Below are 18,536 nucleotides of genomic sequence, written 5' to 3' on the forward strand. Positions count from 1 at the left end.
TGTTTATTTCTTCTGTGTACTTTTCCTAAAACACACAATAGTGCAACTCCACTACACTGATGCTCCATGTCTTTAAAGTAACAGTGATGCTTATTTACATCTGCTTTGCCTTAGATGATATAACAAGATATGCTTCCAAATGCAAGCAGGGGGTTTTGCCTGTCATTTACTAACAATGCATGTCATTCATTTTCTGCAGCAATACATCTACAAATTAAAATAACTACACATACACCATACAATATAAAAATACGGGTCTAATACTCTTAACAGTAGTCATTTAATAGCTTAAAGTAAGAATGACTGTATGCAGCATTGCCAATACTCTATTTTGAGACAAAACCACAATAAAAAATCTTGTAAAAATTTAAGCAGCAAACTTAATCCACTAATAGTGTTCCCTTCACATGAGTCTATAACAATCAAATACACATTTTATGAAAAAAATAATAATAATTCACAATAAATATGGTTCATGAAAAAATACCATGATGAACTGTGCAAAGGGAAATATATGATTTTTCTTTCTACTACTAAAATTACTTCCACTGTAAACACAAAATGTAACTGAGCTCCAAACTGACTTCAGAATATTTGCAGCTACAGTATTTGACTACTGTATGTGCAACAGGGCTGACAAGATACCTGCAAAAACTCTGAATCTCAGAATGTAGGTCCGTGACTATGTTCAGAATAGTATACTATATACAAAATATGTATTCTGTAAGCCAACGTACTCGGATGAAATACTACATTTGCCAAAATGTATGTGTACTGCAACTTGACCTTCCATTTCCAGGTTGATGGATGAACTGAAAGAAACCTCTTTCTAGCCTCTTTATCAGATCAGACTGCCAGATACTGAGACATTTAAAAATTAAAAATGTTTATGTAGCATACTTTCTAAAAACCAAGAAGTCAATGTTTTACTGGTTAGTTTTGGGACCATTTTTTTGGTGCCATCAGCCAAAGACGGGTTGTGTGACATTTTAACGATAAAAATGGAACTAGCAGGCTGTATACAGTATATACAGTAAGTAAAAGCAGCTAGTATTCCATTCCGAACATAGTCATGACAACACTGGCCACTACATGACTTTCTGTAACACTAAAATGCAGTCGCTGCAGACTGATATATTAATATCTGGGTAACACTTTACAATAAGGTTCATTAGTTAACTACATTAGTTAACATTAACTAATAATGAACTGCACTTATACAGCATTTGTTCATCTTTGTTCATGTTAATTTCAGCATTTACTAATGTTTAATAAAGGAACCTTATTGTAAAGTGTTACCAATATCTGGTATATTTCTATATTTCAAAAAAAACAGTTTTTGTACTCGATAGTGCTAAAAATGATCAATCCTTAGCATAACGTAATCCTTTAAAATCCCACGTTTTAGAGGAGAATGAGAAGTGATTTTCATTCACCTTAGAAGGTAAAAAAAACAAAAAAACAAGTTGGGTTTGTTCATCTGAAAAGCATGTCTGCCCAATTTTGCACTCTGACTTCAGAGGGTCATAGTAATAATGAGTTTGAGAATCAAACTTCGAGGACAAAAAGGATGATCAGCAGCCTTGAACGCTGGGGTGTCGCTTCCCAGAAGCACTCCAGAAACATCACAGGGCACTTTCATATGTCACCGGTGTCCCTGATGCAGACAGAGCACCTTGACTGACAGCTGCGATTCAGAAAATGACAATTAAAACAATGCACGCATTTAATACAATGAAGAATGTTTGAACAGTATCTGTCAAAAGTTTGGAAAGTTTTGAAAGAAGTCACTTATGCTCACCAAGGCTGCATTCATTTAATCAAATATACAGTAAAACAGTACTATTGTGAAATACTATTACAAATTAAAATAATTGTTTTCTATTTTAATTCATTTTAAAATAAATCATTCCTGTGATGATAAAGCTGAATTTTCAGCATCATTACTCCAGTCTTTAGTGTCACAGATACTGTGTGTGCTAATATAATTTTTTGCACAAAACACAGGTTTATGAATTTGAAGCAAACTGAATCTACTGGTCTTCATTAAAGGGGCTGGAGCATTTGATTTATTTCCCCAATTTAACACATTAGCAAAGTTGAGAGACAGCATTGTACAAACAATAAAGCAAACGCAGAGTGAAACTGGACTGCTAGCATGCAAATTCTCCAAGCTGTGGCGATACATTTCCATGTGCATCTCATGTGGCTTGTTTATCTAAATGGAGTAGTTGTCATCCACATTATGTGTGTTTATATATATATATATATATATATATATATATATATATATATATATATATATATATATATATATATATATATTTAAAAAGCTACAAAGTCAGAAAACTTTTAAGGCATTATCCTAACCATCATATCTCATATCCTTTTTTTTAGAGCATGTGAGTATAGATAGCAACTTAACGGTCACTCACACACACCACACAAATAATGTTTAGATTTTGTCACGATTGTGAACAATTTCGCCACTGTAGGCCATTCATGATGCATTGAGAATTGCCATAGTAACTCACATCATTGTTCAGGGAGAAAACTGGACAATGTAATGCGTTTTGTCGCCTTTTCTATGTGTAAAAACACTAAGCAAGCAGGTTGAGGGGTGATGAGAATTTATACAGCAGTGTTATCTTACATTTGATTACCTTTTTCAATTTCTGTATCTGAAAAGTACTGGTAGACCAACCTGAAAAGCACTGTTTATTTCAAATGTATATTTTTTTAATGTTGTATATATGATATGTATTTGTGTTATGCATGTTGAATGTTAAATAGATCTAATCCATGTTCAGTGAAGATGATTTGATGATGCAGAAATAAACTAGCTATCTTATATCTTAATGCATGCGTTTTTGAACTTTGCTAATTTAAAACATGATCAAACAGTAATCTGTTTTAATTGTTGTTTGTTAAAATCAGTATAATACTATTGGTGCATTCCTAAAATCTACAGTAACGGTCAAAAGTTTGGAAACATTACTATTTTTAATGTTTTTGAAAGTCTCTCATGCTCAGCAAGGCTGCATTTATTTGATCAAAAATACAGAAAAAACAGTAATATTTTGAAATATTATTAATGTAAAATAATAGTTTTCTATGTTAATATAATTTAAAATCTAATTCTGTGATGCAAAGGTGAATTTTCATATATATATATATATGGATGCATATATTATATATATTATATATATATATATATATATATATATATATATATATATATATATATATTGAGGAGATTCCCCCTTCCATATGTGAAGCGCTTTGAGTACCCTGAAAAGCGCTATATAAATGTAACAAATTATTATGAATTATTATTATATATATATATATATATATTTCACACATTTGCTGCAAATTTAATGGCTGTACATTCATGATGTGAATCTCCTATTCCAGTACATCCCAAAGCTGCTCTATTGGATTGAGATCTGGTGACTGTGGAGGCCATTTGAGTATCATGAACTCATTGTCATGTTCAAGAAACCAGTTTAAGATGATTTGAGCTTTGTGATATGGTGCGTTATCCTGCTGGAGTAGCCATCAGAAGATGGTACACTGGTCATAAAGGGATGGACATGGTCAGCAACAATACTCAGGTAGGCTGTGGTGTTTAAACATTGTTCAATTGGTACTAAGAGGCCCAAAGTGTGCAAAGAAAATATCCTCCACACCATTACACCAGCAGCAGCCTAAACCAGGGGTTCCCAAACTTTTCCATGCCAAGGCCCCCCAAATACCACTAGGTTCTGGCCAAGGCCCCCCGTATTGAACCCATCGACAATACTACGGCACGGCACATGTAGAAATAAATAAATAAAACATCTAGGTGAACATCAGATTATGTGATGGTGTTTGATACCAGCCAATCAGAAAGATGAGATGCACCGATTACAATTTTCAAGGCAGATTCTGATTTTTCATTGAGTTTGACCTGCCCATACAGATTTAAGCCGATTCTGATTTCATTTTTTCTAACCACTTTACAGCACAAACAAATATTTATTTTCTATATATATATATATATATATAATAAAACACCACTTTTACCCAAACTGGTTAATAAAAACAAGTTTAAATGGATACATTCTCTATAAATATTTTTGTCTTCATTTTCTTTTCTGACATAGCCTACTCCTTGTTAAAACACACTATACATGCAAATTATGTGCATTTTTTTGAGTAAAATCATATTTATTTTGTCCATCAAAAGTGTGCTTTCACTTTAATTGAGCGTGAGCAGCGCTACAAAAATAGACTCGGCGTCGAAACCCTCCGCTTCACTGCTGCTCATGCGACGCTCCTGCTTGACGCTCACGCGCTGCTCCAGCTCGCGGTGTGAATGCACTCACTGAACATGCACGCCGGAAAAAATTTGCGCTGCTCACGCGCCGCTCGCGATCTGAAACGGCCGTAATTCACAAGGTTTCCTACATGTGCGTTCTGTGTGTATGTGTGATGTTGATGTTGCGCGATGTTAATCATGCGGCGCCCGAGTGCATTTGAATCGGCATATGTCAGACTGTGAAAATCATGTGAAAATCGGCCAATTCTTGTCACTAGCCGATCAATCAGATATCAGATAGGCTATGCAACAAATTATTATAATGTTTTTTTCATAACAATACTCATATTAGCAAATATTTATTTTTTAATGTTTTTTAACTTTTTTTTTTCAACTTGCTGCGGCCCCCCTGGCGCCCCCTGGCGGCCCCCACTTTGAAAACCCCTGGCCTAAACCGCTGATACAAGGCAGGATGGATCCATGCTTTCATGTTGTTTACACCAGATTCTGTCCCTACCATCTAATGTCGCAGCAGAAAACAAGACTCATCAAACCAGGCAATGTTTTTCCAATTTTGGTGAGCCCATGTGACTTGTAGCCTCAGTTTCCTGTTGTTAGCAGACAGAAGTGGCTCCAGTGTGGTTATTTGAGTTACTGTTGCCTTTCTATCAGCTCGAACCAGTCTGGCCATTCTCCTCTGACATCTGGCATCAACAAAACATTTTCGCCCACAGAACTGCCATCTCACTGGATATTTTCTCATTTTCAGACCATTCTCTGTAAACCCTAGAGATGGTTATGCATGAAAATCCAAGTAGATCAGCAGTTTCTGAAAATACTCAAACCAGCCCGTCTGGCACCCACAACCATGCCACGTTCAAAGTCACTTAAATCACCTTTCTTTCCTATTCTGATGCTCAGTTTAAACTTCAGCAGATTGTCTTGACCATGTCTACATGCCTAAATGCATTGAGTTGCTGCCATGTGATTGGCTGATTAGGTATTTGCCTTTACGAGCAGTTGAACAGTTGTGCCTAATAAAGTGGCCAATGTGTCTGTGTGTGTGTGTGTACAAATATCTCACCCCACTCAGGGTTCTTTGGTTTCTGCAGGAGTCGAGGGCCGAGCAGGCTGATGATGAGCGCTCCAATAGGAGCAGTGATGAGAATGGACAGCACAGCCACAGTGAGGACATCCATGCCGTACCTCTGCAGCTCAAGGTCATTCTTGGAGCGTGCCATGTCTAGAGCTGTAGAGCCTATGGCAGCCTGAAACCAATGACATAACAGGATTGCTCTGTTAGGAACTTACAAATGCATTTAATTTTTATTTATCATTTAGCTCACTCTTGTCCAAAGAAACAGAAGGAATGGATGCAGGATAAAGACAATAAATCAAAAGTAAAATAGAAGGTCTATTTGTTATACTAGGCCATTTTACCTGTACTGTGGCTTTCGGCATCCAGGCTAGAGCAATAAAGACTTTCTCTTTCAGGTTAAAGCCAGCTCGCAGTACCGAAACAAAAGTGATGAGCAGCCGTACCGTGAGTGCGATGAGCAGAGCTGCTATACCAAGAACTGAGGACATATTACATTAGAGAAGATCAACTGCATGTTTGTAACACTACACAAGTGCAAATGTGCACACTGCTTACATCCCAGTTACTTTAGGGCTTTTCACACTGCGCTTAATCCCGGGTTATCGTCAGTCTAAGTCCAGCTTTTAACCCTGTATAATGGAATATTTCATTACTTGTAATTTAGAAGCAGGGTTATCTGCTCTTTTTACCCATGGATATGAATCCCTGCTCCAGAGCTGGTTTAGCACTGCTTTTGCGCTGATAACCCCGCATGGGGTGCCAAATGTGTGCAGACTGTTACGGCTAAATGCTTAGCAACCGACAACCAATCGCGTGCCTTATATTCACATGCTTTGGACTGTCACAGACGTAAATATGTAAATAAGAATGTTAACCCAGAGTTTAGGAATATATAGTGTGAAACGTTAATTTATCAATACTCAGGATTAATTGTTAACCCCGGGTAATTTATGAGCAACGTCAAGTGTTAAGCAAGATAACCCAGGATTCTGTTTATTTGGGGTTTAAAATGACCCAGGGTTAAAGGGATAGTTCACAAAAAAAATTAAAAGTTGTTCCAAACCTGTATGAATGCTGAACACAAAAGAAGATGTTTTAAAGAATATGGGTAACCAAACAGTTGATGAAAAGAATTTAACTATGTACTTCATACAGGTTTTGAACAACTTGAGGTTGAGAAAAGGATGACAGAATTTTCATTTTTTTGGTGAACTATCCCTTTAACTACTTCAAGTGTGAATAGCCCTTTCGAGTGTTTCCCAATCAGCTCTGTTACTAAAACAACACTCACACACAGTCGTGACCTCCAAAGTACTAATAACAATCTCAGCACCAATGAGACCAAAGAGAAGAGGCTGGAACACATGCCAAAACCTTTCCACCACCTCCTCCACAAGTGCCTGAAACACACATACACAGAGAAATCAAACATGTGATCTTAGAAAACGTGTTGTCACACTCTTATATTTTTTAAATTCTATTATACCATGGTCTGAGTGAATACTCGATTCTGATTGGCTGCAGGGTGTCCATTAAAAAGTGATAGAGGACACCTGGTAAAGGAGTTCTGGTGAAACTCACTGTTTACCGTTCGAAATTAATAATAAATGCGCTGACTACATCAGCTGTGAGTAACCATAGCAACAGGCAGTCAAAGTATCTATACGGACTATAAATCGAGCGGACTATAAATATCTCTGTTTGCTAAATAAACCGTCAGGCATAACCAGGGAAACCAAGTTATTGTTTGTAAAAACTTTAGATTTCGATTGTAAAACTAATTAAAATATAAACTAATGTTTTAAAAATGTGTTATTTGGCAAGTGACCATGGTATAAGCGGGTTAATGCCCTTCGAGGTGTCCATTGTCAGGCATTAATGGACTTCGGCGGAGACAACTGTCCGACGCACATCACGCCTCGCCGTCGTCCATTAATACCTGACAATGGACACCTCGTCGGGCATTAACCCTTACTTGCTTGGCGTTGTTGCGAAAAAATGTGAGTGTGTATAAATATGCGAATGAGAAAGAAAGTAGGCAAAACTCTTCTCTTTCACAGCTATTTTTGATATTTTAGTAAAAATTGTGTGTTTGGGAGAAGAGATTCAGACCTTATTTTTTCCCCAGCCTATTCCAGCCACAAACGCCAGCACCAGTGTACAAAGACCTCCTGCTCCAGGAATCCCGGCCACATTACTGCCAAACAATGCAAACACAGACAGCCCCAACACCAGAAACGAACGTTTCAGCACAAGGTTTCCCTATGTGGAAAGACAAAACACACAAATCATCAACAATCACGAAAACTGTTGCCCCTGACAACATCAACTCCACATCAGTTTTTGAATTCAACATGACCTTCATAATCATAAAGTTGCTGCTCACGTACCTGGTCTCTGCTGGGGAAGTAACGTAGAAAGTACCCTAAGGCCACACCAGTGACCGCACCACCTAACACCTCCAGTGGTCCTCTCAGCACATTTAACCACACTGCGCCTGCAGAGGGCAACAGAGAGCACTAATATAAACTGGGCCTCTACCAACAAAGAAATCCATAAAACCTGGGCTGAGTTCAAAATCGCCACCTATACCCTTAAATACGGCTCTTTTTTTTAGGGAACAGACATTTGTAGTGGTGTCCAAAACCATAGTGGATCAAGTGCACTCATTCAATCTCACAATGCACCTGAATAACAAGTGTACAACCGATGTATGCTAAATGGCTAGAGAATACCCATAATGCACTGTGAGAGTCACGTAAATTGAATTCCTGCCTCTCGCCAGAAGATGGTGCCAGCAGCTGGATCATCCATCCATTTTCCAAAACACTGGTCCAATGTGGGTACAGCATAATATCAAACAGGTATAAATACCTGAATAACTGATTATTATATTGTTTAATAAAGATTTATGCATAGTTACCATGATCTTTTCATCACTACTGGAGCTGCATTTTGCCCAGTTTCAAATTATTATTAAACCGCAAGCACAAACTTCGCAAAAGCAGCAGCCCTTTCGGCGCACTCAGTGGCCAAATTTGCTCACTTGCTTTTGTTCACTCCTTTAAGTGAACTATATAAGTGGACTAATGTAGGGAATAGTGAGTGAGGGTAAAATGGGCGATTTCAAACACAGCCCTTGAGAAAGGACACTATCAAAGAAGTATCTAAAAAACATATTCAGAAACATTTAAATTTGTATGCGTTAATATACAAAATGTACAAATTCTTATACATACACTATTAAAAGTGTGGGGTCAGTTTTTTTTTTAATTATGTCATATTTTAAAGCATTAAATTGTTCAAAAGTGACAGCAAATACATTTCTGTTTGAAAAGATTTTTCTTTACTTTAACTTTACTGTTTTACTGTGTTTTTGATTAATTAAAAACAGCCTTGGCGAGCATAAGAGACTTTTCTTTCAAAACTATTTAATACCAACCCCAAACTTTTGAATGGTAGTGTAAATACAAAGTATTTTTTAGAATGTAGCACAATGTTGTCTATTCTAAACATATTCTGTGCATCTAAAAGCGCTTTGAATTCCTCTGTAAGACTGTGTGGTATATCCAAAATCTCTTACTGTATTAATTGAATTGAATTGAATTGAATTGAATTGAATTGAATTTAATTGAATTTAATTTAATTTAATTTAATTTAGGAATATCCTACATATATGCAACATTTAGTCTTTTGGCGTACCTGTGGCGAAAGCTATGCCCAGGCAGGTGGTGAAGCAGGTAATGGCAATGATGTCATCAATGCTGCATGCTGCCATGAGAAGAGTAGGTATACCCTGCTCTAAACCGTACCCTTCCTTATGCAGAAGCAGCATGGACGGAACCACAACAGCAGGAGAAACAGCCCCGAGAACAAACCTACAGAGCAGAAAAGCAGAGCTATTGAGTTGGTAGCAGTAGACCTTTCAGAGAGGTTCTTATCTTATCAGAAACAGCGGTTTACCCTAAAATAAAGCCCCAGATCCATGGAAGTCCCAATATTAAATAGGAGACCACAGCCATAGTGGTTGCCTCGCAGGTGAGAGGGAACATGGACAAACGTAAACACACAGCTTTCAGCTTCTTCAGAGCCTGAAACACACATAAAAGTATTATGTTAGCACAAAACAATTTAGTGAAACCAATTTTTCTTACTGTTCAACTTTCATTAAATGAAAAGTCCTATATGAGATTGAAATGGATATCAAAAAACAATTGAGTTGGCTGAACTTTGAAAGAGTTTGAAGTCAAATCTTCTCAGGCTGATGCAGTTTCATACCTTGCCGTCTAACTGCAAACCAGCCTTGACCAGAATGACACCCAGGGCGATGTTCCTCATAGAAGCGGACCATCTTACATCAATGTAAACAGCATCTGTCACCACAGGGATGTTTCTGAGGATAAAGCCTGCCAGCAGCATGCCTGCGGACACACACAGAGTGAAATAACACAAACAGAAATCCCATAGTTATTCATAACACTGAAACTGAAACTGACCACTTTGTCAATACAGGGAATAAAAGAATAACACAGTCTGTTTATCTTTGAGCTGTGGGGAAAATTAAATTATACACTACCGTTGAAAAGTGTGGGGTCTGTAGAGCATGTAGAGTTAAAAAAAAAAAAAACTCTTATACCCATCGAGGCTGCATTCTGTTTTTAACAAAAAATATTGTGAAATATAAAAAAATAATAATAATAATTTCAGCAGCTATTACTCCAGTCTTCAGTAGCTTTTTCCATCCAAAGTTGTGAGCAAAATTGGAATATCGCATTAAACATTTGTGAATAAAGCACTGTTTCATTCCCATGTGTTTGAGTGAACAAAATTGTCACTTTCTGGGACATTGGCGCAAAATATCTTTAATAAAATCAGAAGTTCCTGCAAACGAGGAAGAAACTGTGGCTCTTTTTTTGTACATTATAAATTACTTGCACAGACGCAAATAAACACGGTCATGTTATCTTGCGTTCGGAGGTGGGTGCCTGATGCTTGGGATCGCAATTGTGTGAGACAGGGAGGTAATGATACCCAACTATTTTGATAACAGACTTTGGCTCAGGTGTTTCAGAATAACAAAACAAAACCAACTTTTGAGATGCTGTGCGAATTAAATTAATCAGCTGGTTAGTCCAGAGTTTGTTTGTTTGTTTTTGTGCATTTAGGGATTTATTCAGTAAATGTGTTTCCATTGTAGTTTATACGCATTTCTTCTTATTGGATCACAAAAATGATCCGCCTCAACTGAGCACAGATACGTTTTTATGCGTATTTATAGAAAATATGCACATTTCCATCCAGCATTTTTTAATGCGATAACCCAAAATTCATGAAATAGGTGGATGGAAACATAACTAGTGTCACATGATTTGGTGCTCAAGAAACATTCTTTATTATTATCAATGTTTAAAACAGTTGTGATGCTTAATATTTTTTTGGAATCTACAATACATTTATTTTAGGATTTTTTGATAAATAGAAAGTTCAAAAGAACAGTATTAATTTGAAACAGAAATCTTTTGTAACATTATAAATGTCTTTACTGTCCCTTTTGATCAAAATAGTAGATCCCTGCTGATTAAAAGTGTAATTTCTTAAAAAATGTAATAAAATTTTACAGACCCCATACTTGTACATGTTAACTTTCAAATAAGTAGAAGGTGATGAGGTAGAAATTCAGAATTAAGGTTCTTATCCAAGTAAGCATCAGAAAGACTTTTTTTTTTTATTCACTACGGAAATATTGTGATGGTATATTTATAAAAATAACAGGTAGTATACAGTATATGCTGTGAAGTATGCAGTAGGTTAAATTTCCATCCCTAAGATAGACATTATTTTCTTAAGATGCGGTCACATTTACCAAAACTTTACAGTCTGTGCAATTGCAATTTTTCGTGAGGGCACTTCACTACTGACCATGGACCTTTTTCCCCCGCAAAATTTCACTAATGTGACCTCATCTTAAATATGTTAAGAATTTGCTCATACCAAGTAGGGGAGGTAAAGGTGGCAGGTTCGGCAAGTGTATGCGTCCAAACAGCTTTCCCCCCGCTACGGAACAAATAAACAAGGTCACGATGCCAAAGAGGTTTCCGCCCGGGAGACATTCCTTCTCTGTAATGGACCACACCACCCCAAAGAGCACTGCGGCCATGGTCACTGCAAGAACAAACAGATACTGGGTTCAATCTACCAGCAGATAGCTTAGTAAACATAATACATGTTTATCTACCATACACCACGGTTCAAAAGTTTGGGGTCAGTAAGATTTTCTAAAAAGAAATGACTACTTTTATTCAGCAAGGATGCGTTACATTAATCAAAAGTAGGGGTTAAACTGATTGTAGTTGATCCGTACGGACCAGGCCATCACGGTTTAACCATCAATTCAGTACTCGTGCGCTGTTATCTGTGAGCATAGCCGCACACACACCTGAAGCGCGTTTCAGATAGTGCGTGAACAGCCAATTGATTACTCTTTCGCATCTCTGAACGGACACATACACACAAAATGGTATCAAAATACCCGCCTCAGCAAGTATTGTCGTAAACAGTCGGTAAAGCCTTATGTGAACATAAACGGTTGAGAAATAAATCAAATGTGTATCATTATATTGGATCCGTACATTCGCTCTTAAAGTGACAGCAACCTATAAATACCTGCTGCTGTCATTAATGTTACCGTATTTTTCCGAATATAAGACTTTTTTTTTTCTTAGAAATACATCTGAAAAACCACGGTTGTCTTCTTATTCAGGGTTTAGAATTTTATGTCAATAATACACCCGCAACTATAAGTGGCGCCAAATACATGTAAAACGAGTTTGCAAAGAAGTGTCATGTTAGAAGACCGCGAGCGCAAAAAGAACACAGACAAACAGTCAAAGAAAAGCTTACCGTCTAAGAGCCGTGTGACTGTCATGTTTGCGTGCCTCGCTGACGGGACCAGACTTCCCCCGAATATGATTTTAAAATGTAAGACGGTACCCTGATTTCAAAACTAATAAGATTTCACTTCTACTGTTAATACAATTTTGGTAGGTTACATGGTTTTCTCTATGAGAAAGTTAGCCTAATTGTTATATAATTCAGATGGGCTACAGCTTAGTTTAATGGTGAGCCAAAAAAAAATTATTTTTAAATGTGATCGTTAGTAAATTTTACCAGTATTTACCATACTTTCAAAACAAAAAATTAAATATGAAAAATATGCAGTATGAAAACTATTTTCAAATAAAAGATTTTTTTTTTTTATCAAAAAGCCTTTTTCCAAAAGGTGCATCGTCTTATAATCAGGGTCGTCTTATATTTAGAACAATACGGAAATCAAACAACAAAACACAGCTTTAACAAAGATTAATCTATATTTAATTTATACAGTGAACACTATAGTGTTATTTTACATTTAGGCAGGGCCGTGCACAGGGGGGTGGCCCGGTGGCTGGAGCCACTGCCCCTCTGCCCTCATCGACTGAGGTGCCCCTCTTCCCCACCCCCACCTCTCCATTTCGCTCAAAGCATTCCGCTGATTCCGCTAATCCACTCCAGGTTTTCCCGCTCGCGCCGCAGCATCACTCACAGTATGTGTCTGCAGCGCTCTCTTGAAACTGAGAGTGAACACGACAGTTCACGAAAGCTGTCGCATTAAAAGGTAGACTATGCAAGACAGTGGTTGAATCTGTGAAATGATTCATTTGGTATTTTGTATTTTTTTTTGTATTTATGTCAGTAATGTTTTGCTCTTGGTCTTCTACTAGAGCTAACAACTTGTACAACATATCCACGTTCTTAGAATTAGCTGCTTGTCTAATCAAATTATAGTACTCTCGATCAGATCTAATACAAATAACAAAATTTTCTGTTGTTGGCACACTTTGTAGACAAACCTATGGTCCCCCAGTGGCTAGACGTTTTGATGGGTGTAAACCAAGCCCTGGATATTTTTGAGAAAACAAATGCTTAGGGCGAATCTAGAAATCTTCCCCTTATGTCGTCATAAGGGAAAAGGTCACCTCCCCTTTCTCTTCTTTGCCTTGGCCCGCCCATGAGAAAAATGAGCTGCGAGCGCAATATTGTTTTTTCCTCCAGAGACATCATGGCTTGCAAACGAGCAAAGCATGGCAGTTGCTCAGTGTTTGGATGTACAAATGAACACAAAAGTATGTTTTTTTTAGTTCCTTCATCCGAGCCTCTGAAGAACCAGTGGGTTATGTGAATGTCTGATGTGTAATTGTTCAAGTTCAGACAGATAATCTTTCTCTCAAAGTCGTTCAATACTGTTTATGCATCAGTAAATCAAGCCAGTGACTAAACGATAAACTTCGTTGTTTCTCATAGTAGGATGAAAATAATCTTACTTAAACTGTGATTAATATATAAACAGAAAGCGATCAAAGAACAATCCCTTTCCAATCGCCCAAGCTGTCAATCACACAGCGCGAGTTTATCTGGACACTTGCCAAAACTCGTTATGAAATCAATGACGCTGTTACACTGCACAACGAAGGTCTTACTGTACTTACCTCATGTTTGCATTGGTGAAATCATTAGTGAGAGTACAGAAACTGCGTTGCAATGATAAGATCTTCATTCACGCAATCAACAGGCTGTCATCTGCTCAATGCTCATCACTGCAACCTTTATGTGATGGGAATAGATCTAAATACTTAAAAAACTTCTCACGATTTGTTAATCCCGATAGCTGTAATAGTAAAAACGCATAATAGCTGTAAAAGTAAAAGTTTTCGACAGAGTTCCACATGTAATGCCAGATATTTCATATGCAAGCATGTCAGCCAATCACCGCAGAGGGCGTTTACGCTGAAGTCTCTCAGCAGACATGCCCCTTCAAACAGAGCATTCAAATCAGAGGCTAAAATCAGGCTAGGAAATATGCCTTTTATTTCTAAATTATAACAACTTTTAATCTAAAAAACATACTAACATTATAAGGGCACCCCAGGAAACATTCTAAAATAATAGAAAAAATCCATGCAATGGGACCTTTAAGATCTTTCAGGACATGGTACCAAATAGAAAGGTTTTGCTGTAAAAGGGAAAGGTAAATTACCAAAATGTAAGATGGTAAATAGTTTCTGTTATTATCACCAATGTGTAATTGTGAATCATAAAAAATTTGGTTATCAAGATCTTTCAGGACATGGTACCAAATAAAAAAAGTGTTACTGTAAATGGAACAGGTAAATATAAAAATGTAAAAAATTATATTTTAATTGTATATTTTGTAATAACTGGATAATTTGTGATAACAAGCAACCACCCCCTTAGTGCCCCTTTTTTTGGTTTAGGCCACTGCCCCTCAAAATGTCTGTGCACGGCCCTGCATTTAGGCCTAATTGACCGTTCGCAAAGACCCGCCCCCCTTAGTTACTGTCGCTATGTCCGACAAGCTACGCCGTTCTCATGCCACACCATGTTCTCATGCAGTGAAAAATACATCGCGGAGTAGAGAGGAGACTGACAACACGCTGACAGACAGGACAGAGCAGGTTACTTTTCGGTTACGTTTGATATTAAACATATTAAACAAAGTCTCACCTTTCAAATTTGGTCATTTTTAAAAAGAAATTTTAACAATAAATACCGTTTTGTTGCTCTTTAATGTGCCGTGACAGATCGCTGTAGAGCATCAGTTAAAGCTGCTCGTGAACCGATCATCTCTTCCTTCTAGTTAATTTATAGCCTCAAATAAACATGAACAAACACAAAAAGGAATGTTGTTTTAACCACAGAAAGGCGTCAGTACACTCCGTTTTTCAAGTTCAAATCCTCCTATGTTAATCTACTAACTCTCCTGACTGCTTTGTCGGACAAAATGGCGGATGGCGAAGTATGATTGGTCAGATCACCTGTCAATCAAGCTCCCTGCGAAGGGTCAATTATCACATTTCTGTAACTGATTACACAACAGTTAGACCTCACTTTACTTGTAACTTTGTTATATTATATTTATCTATGCTTAGTTAGTGTATTTGATCTTATTTTTTTTAATGACTGTTCACTTGTCTTTAAAGGAGAAGTTCACTTTTAAAATGAAAATTCTGTAATCATATACTCACCCTCATTATGTTTCAAACCTGTATGAATTTCTTTCTTCTGATGAACAGAAAGGAAGATATTTAGAAGATTATCAGTAACCAGACAGTTTTTGGGTCCCAATGACTTCCATAGTAGGAAAAAAAATACTATGGAAGTCATTGGGACCCAAAAACTGTCTGGTTACTGATAATCTTCTAAATATCTTCCTTTCTGTTCATCAGAAGAAAGAAATTCATACAGGTTTGAAACATAATGAGGGTGAGTATATGATTACAGAATTTTCATTTTAAAAGTGAACTTCTCCTTTAATAAATGTTTGAACCTTATTAGCTAGGCTAGTAGTTTTTGTGGTGGTATTGAAGTACTTAAAGTGTGCTTTAAGTAATAAATGGAAAGCAAAGTTACATTTGATCAAATAAATGTAGTCTTGATGACCATTTAGAATTTACAAGACTTTGAAATATCTTTTTTTTTAATCTTACCGACCCCAACATTTTTTAATGGTACATTGTAAAAAAAATTATATGATCAATAAGTTATTATGACAACATATGTTTCTGCATTGCTTTAACTCATCAAAATAAGTTAAGCAATTTTCAACTTTTTTTATACAAGATTCAACTCATTTTTTGAATCAGTTTAATGTAATTTAAGTTAAAATGACTTAAACATCCAAGTTGATTGTACTTTAAGTACAAAAATTTAAGGCAGCAACTTTTTTTTACAGTGTAGTGCACATGCAATCTCTACCATCAGGTTTTGGAAGATTATAGCCTCTGTTCTAACCTTTGGTGATAACTGCAGCCAGCAGGCCTCTGGGTGGGCACGGGCATAGTCTGCGCAACCAAGGGCAGCATTCGTACGGAGGGTCTGTGTTGGTGTAAGCGTCAACTGAAGACACCGGTCGAGGGACATACGTCGTCTCCTCAGTCATACTCAGATTGGGGCTCTCTGAGCGCTTCGGAACCACAAGGACTGTCTGACTGACAATAAGGTGATGCTGTATGAGAAAATGAAGAGTGAAAAGAGAAGCAGTGATCTTAGTAGCAAAATCTAAATTTTCAGATATTTTAACCAATCCAGAATATAGAATAGAAAAGTCTGAGACCACATCTATTGTTTTAATTTAAAGTCTGCAAGAAACGGAAGTTGTGATAGTCTTTCTTTCCCTATTGTGACGTATATCCGAGTGAACGGCTTCTCGAACTCGAAGAAAAAATGTAGGGGCGGGACTTGATTTTGTCCATCGAGATTTGATTGCATTGTCGTAAACACGTCATCAGAGAAGAGGAGAGATGGTTACACTTTATTTTAAGAAGATATAGTTACATTGCACTTACTCAAATAAGTACTGAGTAATATTAATTAACTACATGTTCTTACTATAGAGTTACGTTTAGGGTTAGGTACTTGTAATTACGCATAATTTACTGTTATTACTATAGTAAGTACATGTAGTAACGTGTACATCACCTTAAAATAAAGTGTTACCGAAAAGATGTCATTTGAATGTGGAAGGGGAAGTTATTTTGATTAGATTACGAGGGTACGAGTTGTAGTCATTAGTAATAAATACTGCAATCATTTTTCCATAAAAATAAGAATAGTCCATTTTGATTTCATGGTGACGTAAACCTGGATATAAACAAAGGATTTTGGGGGGAAAAAGATGTAAAAATGAAAACAAAAATAAGTTAATATAAAAATACATTATTTTTGCTTGACTGCTGTTATTAAAGGGGAACATACCAAAATACTTAAAAATGCCAATGTTATTTTTTGTAATCATTTTTCCAGTCAATCAAACTAGAATGCAATAGAATAATATATTGTCAATACACTCACTGTATTTTCTTATTCATATTTGAATATACATTAACTACTGATCTAAAGCATTAAAATGTTTGTTAATTATCTAAATTAAGGTTATTAAAAAGTATTAAATCTTTCATATTGTCCCTTACGTCTTGAGATCAGCTATGAGGATACATAACATCTCGGCTAGATAACAACAATACTGGGCAACTGTCCCATTCCATAGAACCAATTTTACAGCAAAATAGACCCCAAAAAGCAGCATAAAGTGGGAAAGTCTGACTAATAACCTACTTCAGCATGATTTCCCAGGGCGGAGGCTGCATCCTCAGTCCTCTGTGAGTATGTGGAGTGAGCTGAAAGAGGTCTGGACTGGGCATCCTCCATGGCACTACACTTCTGCTCTATCTTTGCTCGGGTCTTCCAGCCATTGCACGTGCTCAAGACCGGCTCCTGTCCATTAAAACTTCACCTGTGTAAATATAAATAGCTGTTACTACATCAACTTATCGATAAAGCCTGCTAAGGTGTAATCAATGAGGAAACAGCTCGAGTACTAGGAGGGAAAAGCGACTGGTTTGTTCAACAAGTTAATCGGATTGAAACAGGACTAAACGCGACGGCTGGGCCATATGGTGGTTTATCAGACTGAAGAGCGCGTGGCATATGGTCTCTGTTTATAAGACTGTAGTAAACCACTCACTGAACATCACTGACATTACAACGTTTTTAGTCCATTTACAAACAAACTAATCGACTATAGTGTAATATGTATTCCCCCTCGTTCCTCGTTCATGACTAAAGTCATATTGTTTTGCGTGATAGAGACATTGTTTTTTCCTATGTGATGAGAATAAGTTAATTGTTGCGATCAAAAATAAATCAGTTGACTGACATGAAATGAAACAAAATCTCATGCTGAATTGTCTGTAAGTTTGACCTCTTCAAGTGATTAACCGGCATGTGCTGAGGTCTATACATACAAAAACAAATGATACTGAAAATATACGCGCTCGCGCTTGAACGTTAAATGCGTGGATACATTTAATAAGGTTAATCTTTTACCCGGTAGAGGCATCCGGAAGTGTGAGTGACAGATGGAATGTGTTGTTATATCGTTCGTCCAACCCAAAGAAATAAAATGGTCCAATCAGGCTATCTTCACAACCCCTTTTCTGACAAGTCCCGTCTCCTGCGCAGCATGATTGGCTAGATTTGACAGCAACGGACCAATCACAAGCCGTCGTCAAGAGACTT

At 37.0% G+C, this 18,536-nt stretch overlaps 1 protein-coding gene across 2 annotated transcripts; it reads right to left on the reverse strand.

Moving 5' to 3' along the window:
• Positions 1-263: 263 nt before the first annotated feature.
• On the reverse strand, positions 264-18,417 carry LOC311075507 (sodium/hydrogen exchanger 9B2). 2 transcript variants are annotated; one of them, XM_084103001.1, is made up of 13 exons: positions 18,345-18,417; positions 17,574-17,751; positions 16,251-16,464; positions 11,394-11,564; positions 9,681-9,823; positions 9,366-9,493; positions 9,105-9,280; positions 7,793-7,899; positions 7,515-7,664; positions 6,694-6,802; positions 5,744-5,880; positions 5,388-5,571; positions 264-1,687 (listed from the first exon to the last, which is right to left on the reverse strand). In XM_084103001.1, exons 2-13 carry the CDS (start codon positions 17,664-17,666, stop codon positions 1,626-1,628), a joined length of 1,674 nt encoding a protein of 557 aa, XP_083959127.1. In that variant the 5' UTR covers positions 17,667-17,751; positions 18,345-18,417; the 3' UTR covers positions 264-1,625. The 2 variants fall into 2 exon arrangements, with proteins under 2 accessions (XP_083959127.1, XP_083959126.1); XM_084103000.1 differs by lacking the exon at positions 18,345-18,417 and having other exon boundaries at positions 17,574-18,303.
• Between the last annotated feature and the right edge of the window lie 119 nt (positions 18,418-18,536).

The sequence above is a fragment of the Abramis brama genome, assembly GCF_963993115.1.
Source record: "Abramis brama genome assembly, chromosome: 2".
Lineage (NCBI taxonomy): Eukaryota > Metazoa > Chordata > Actinopteri > Cypriniformes > Leuciscidae > Abramis > Abramis brama.

Coding starts and splice junctions, on each gene's coding strand:
- LOC311075507 (XM_084103001.1), bottom strand. CDS start 17,666: ATGGAGGATGCCCAGTCCAGACCTCTTTCAGCTCACTCCACATACTCA. Junction 9,824..11,393: donor ACCTTTACCTCCCCTACTTG/GTATGAGCAAAT, acceptor GTGTGTCCGCAG/GCATGCTGCTGGCAGGCTTT. Junction 1,688..5,387: donor ACCAAAGAACCCTGAGTGGG/GTGAGATATTTG, acceptor TCTGAATCGCAG/CTGTCAGTCAAGGTGCTCTG.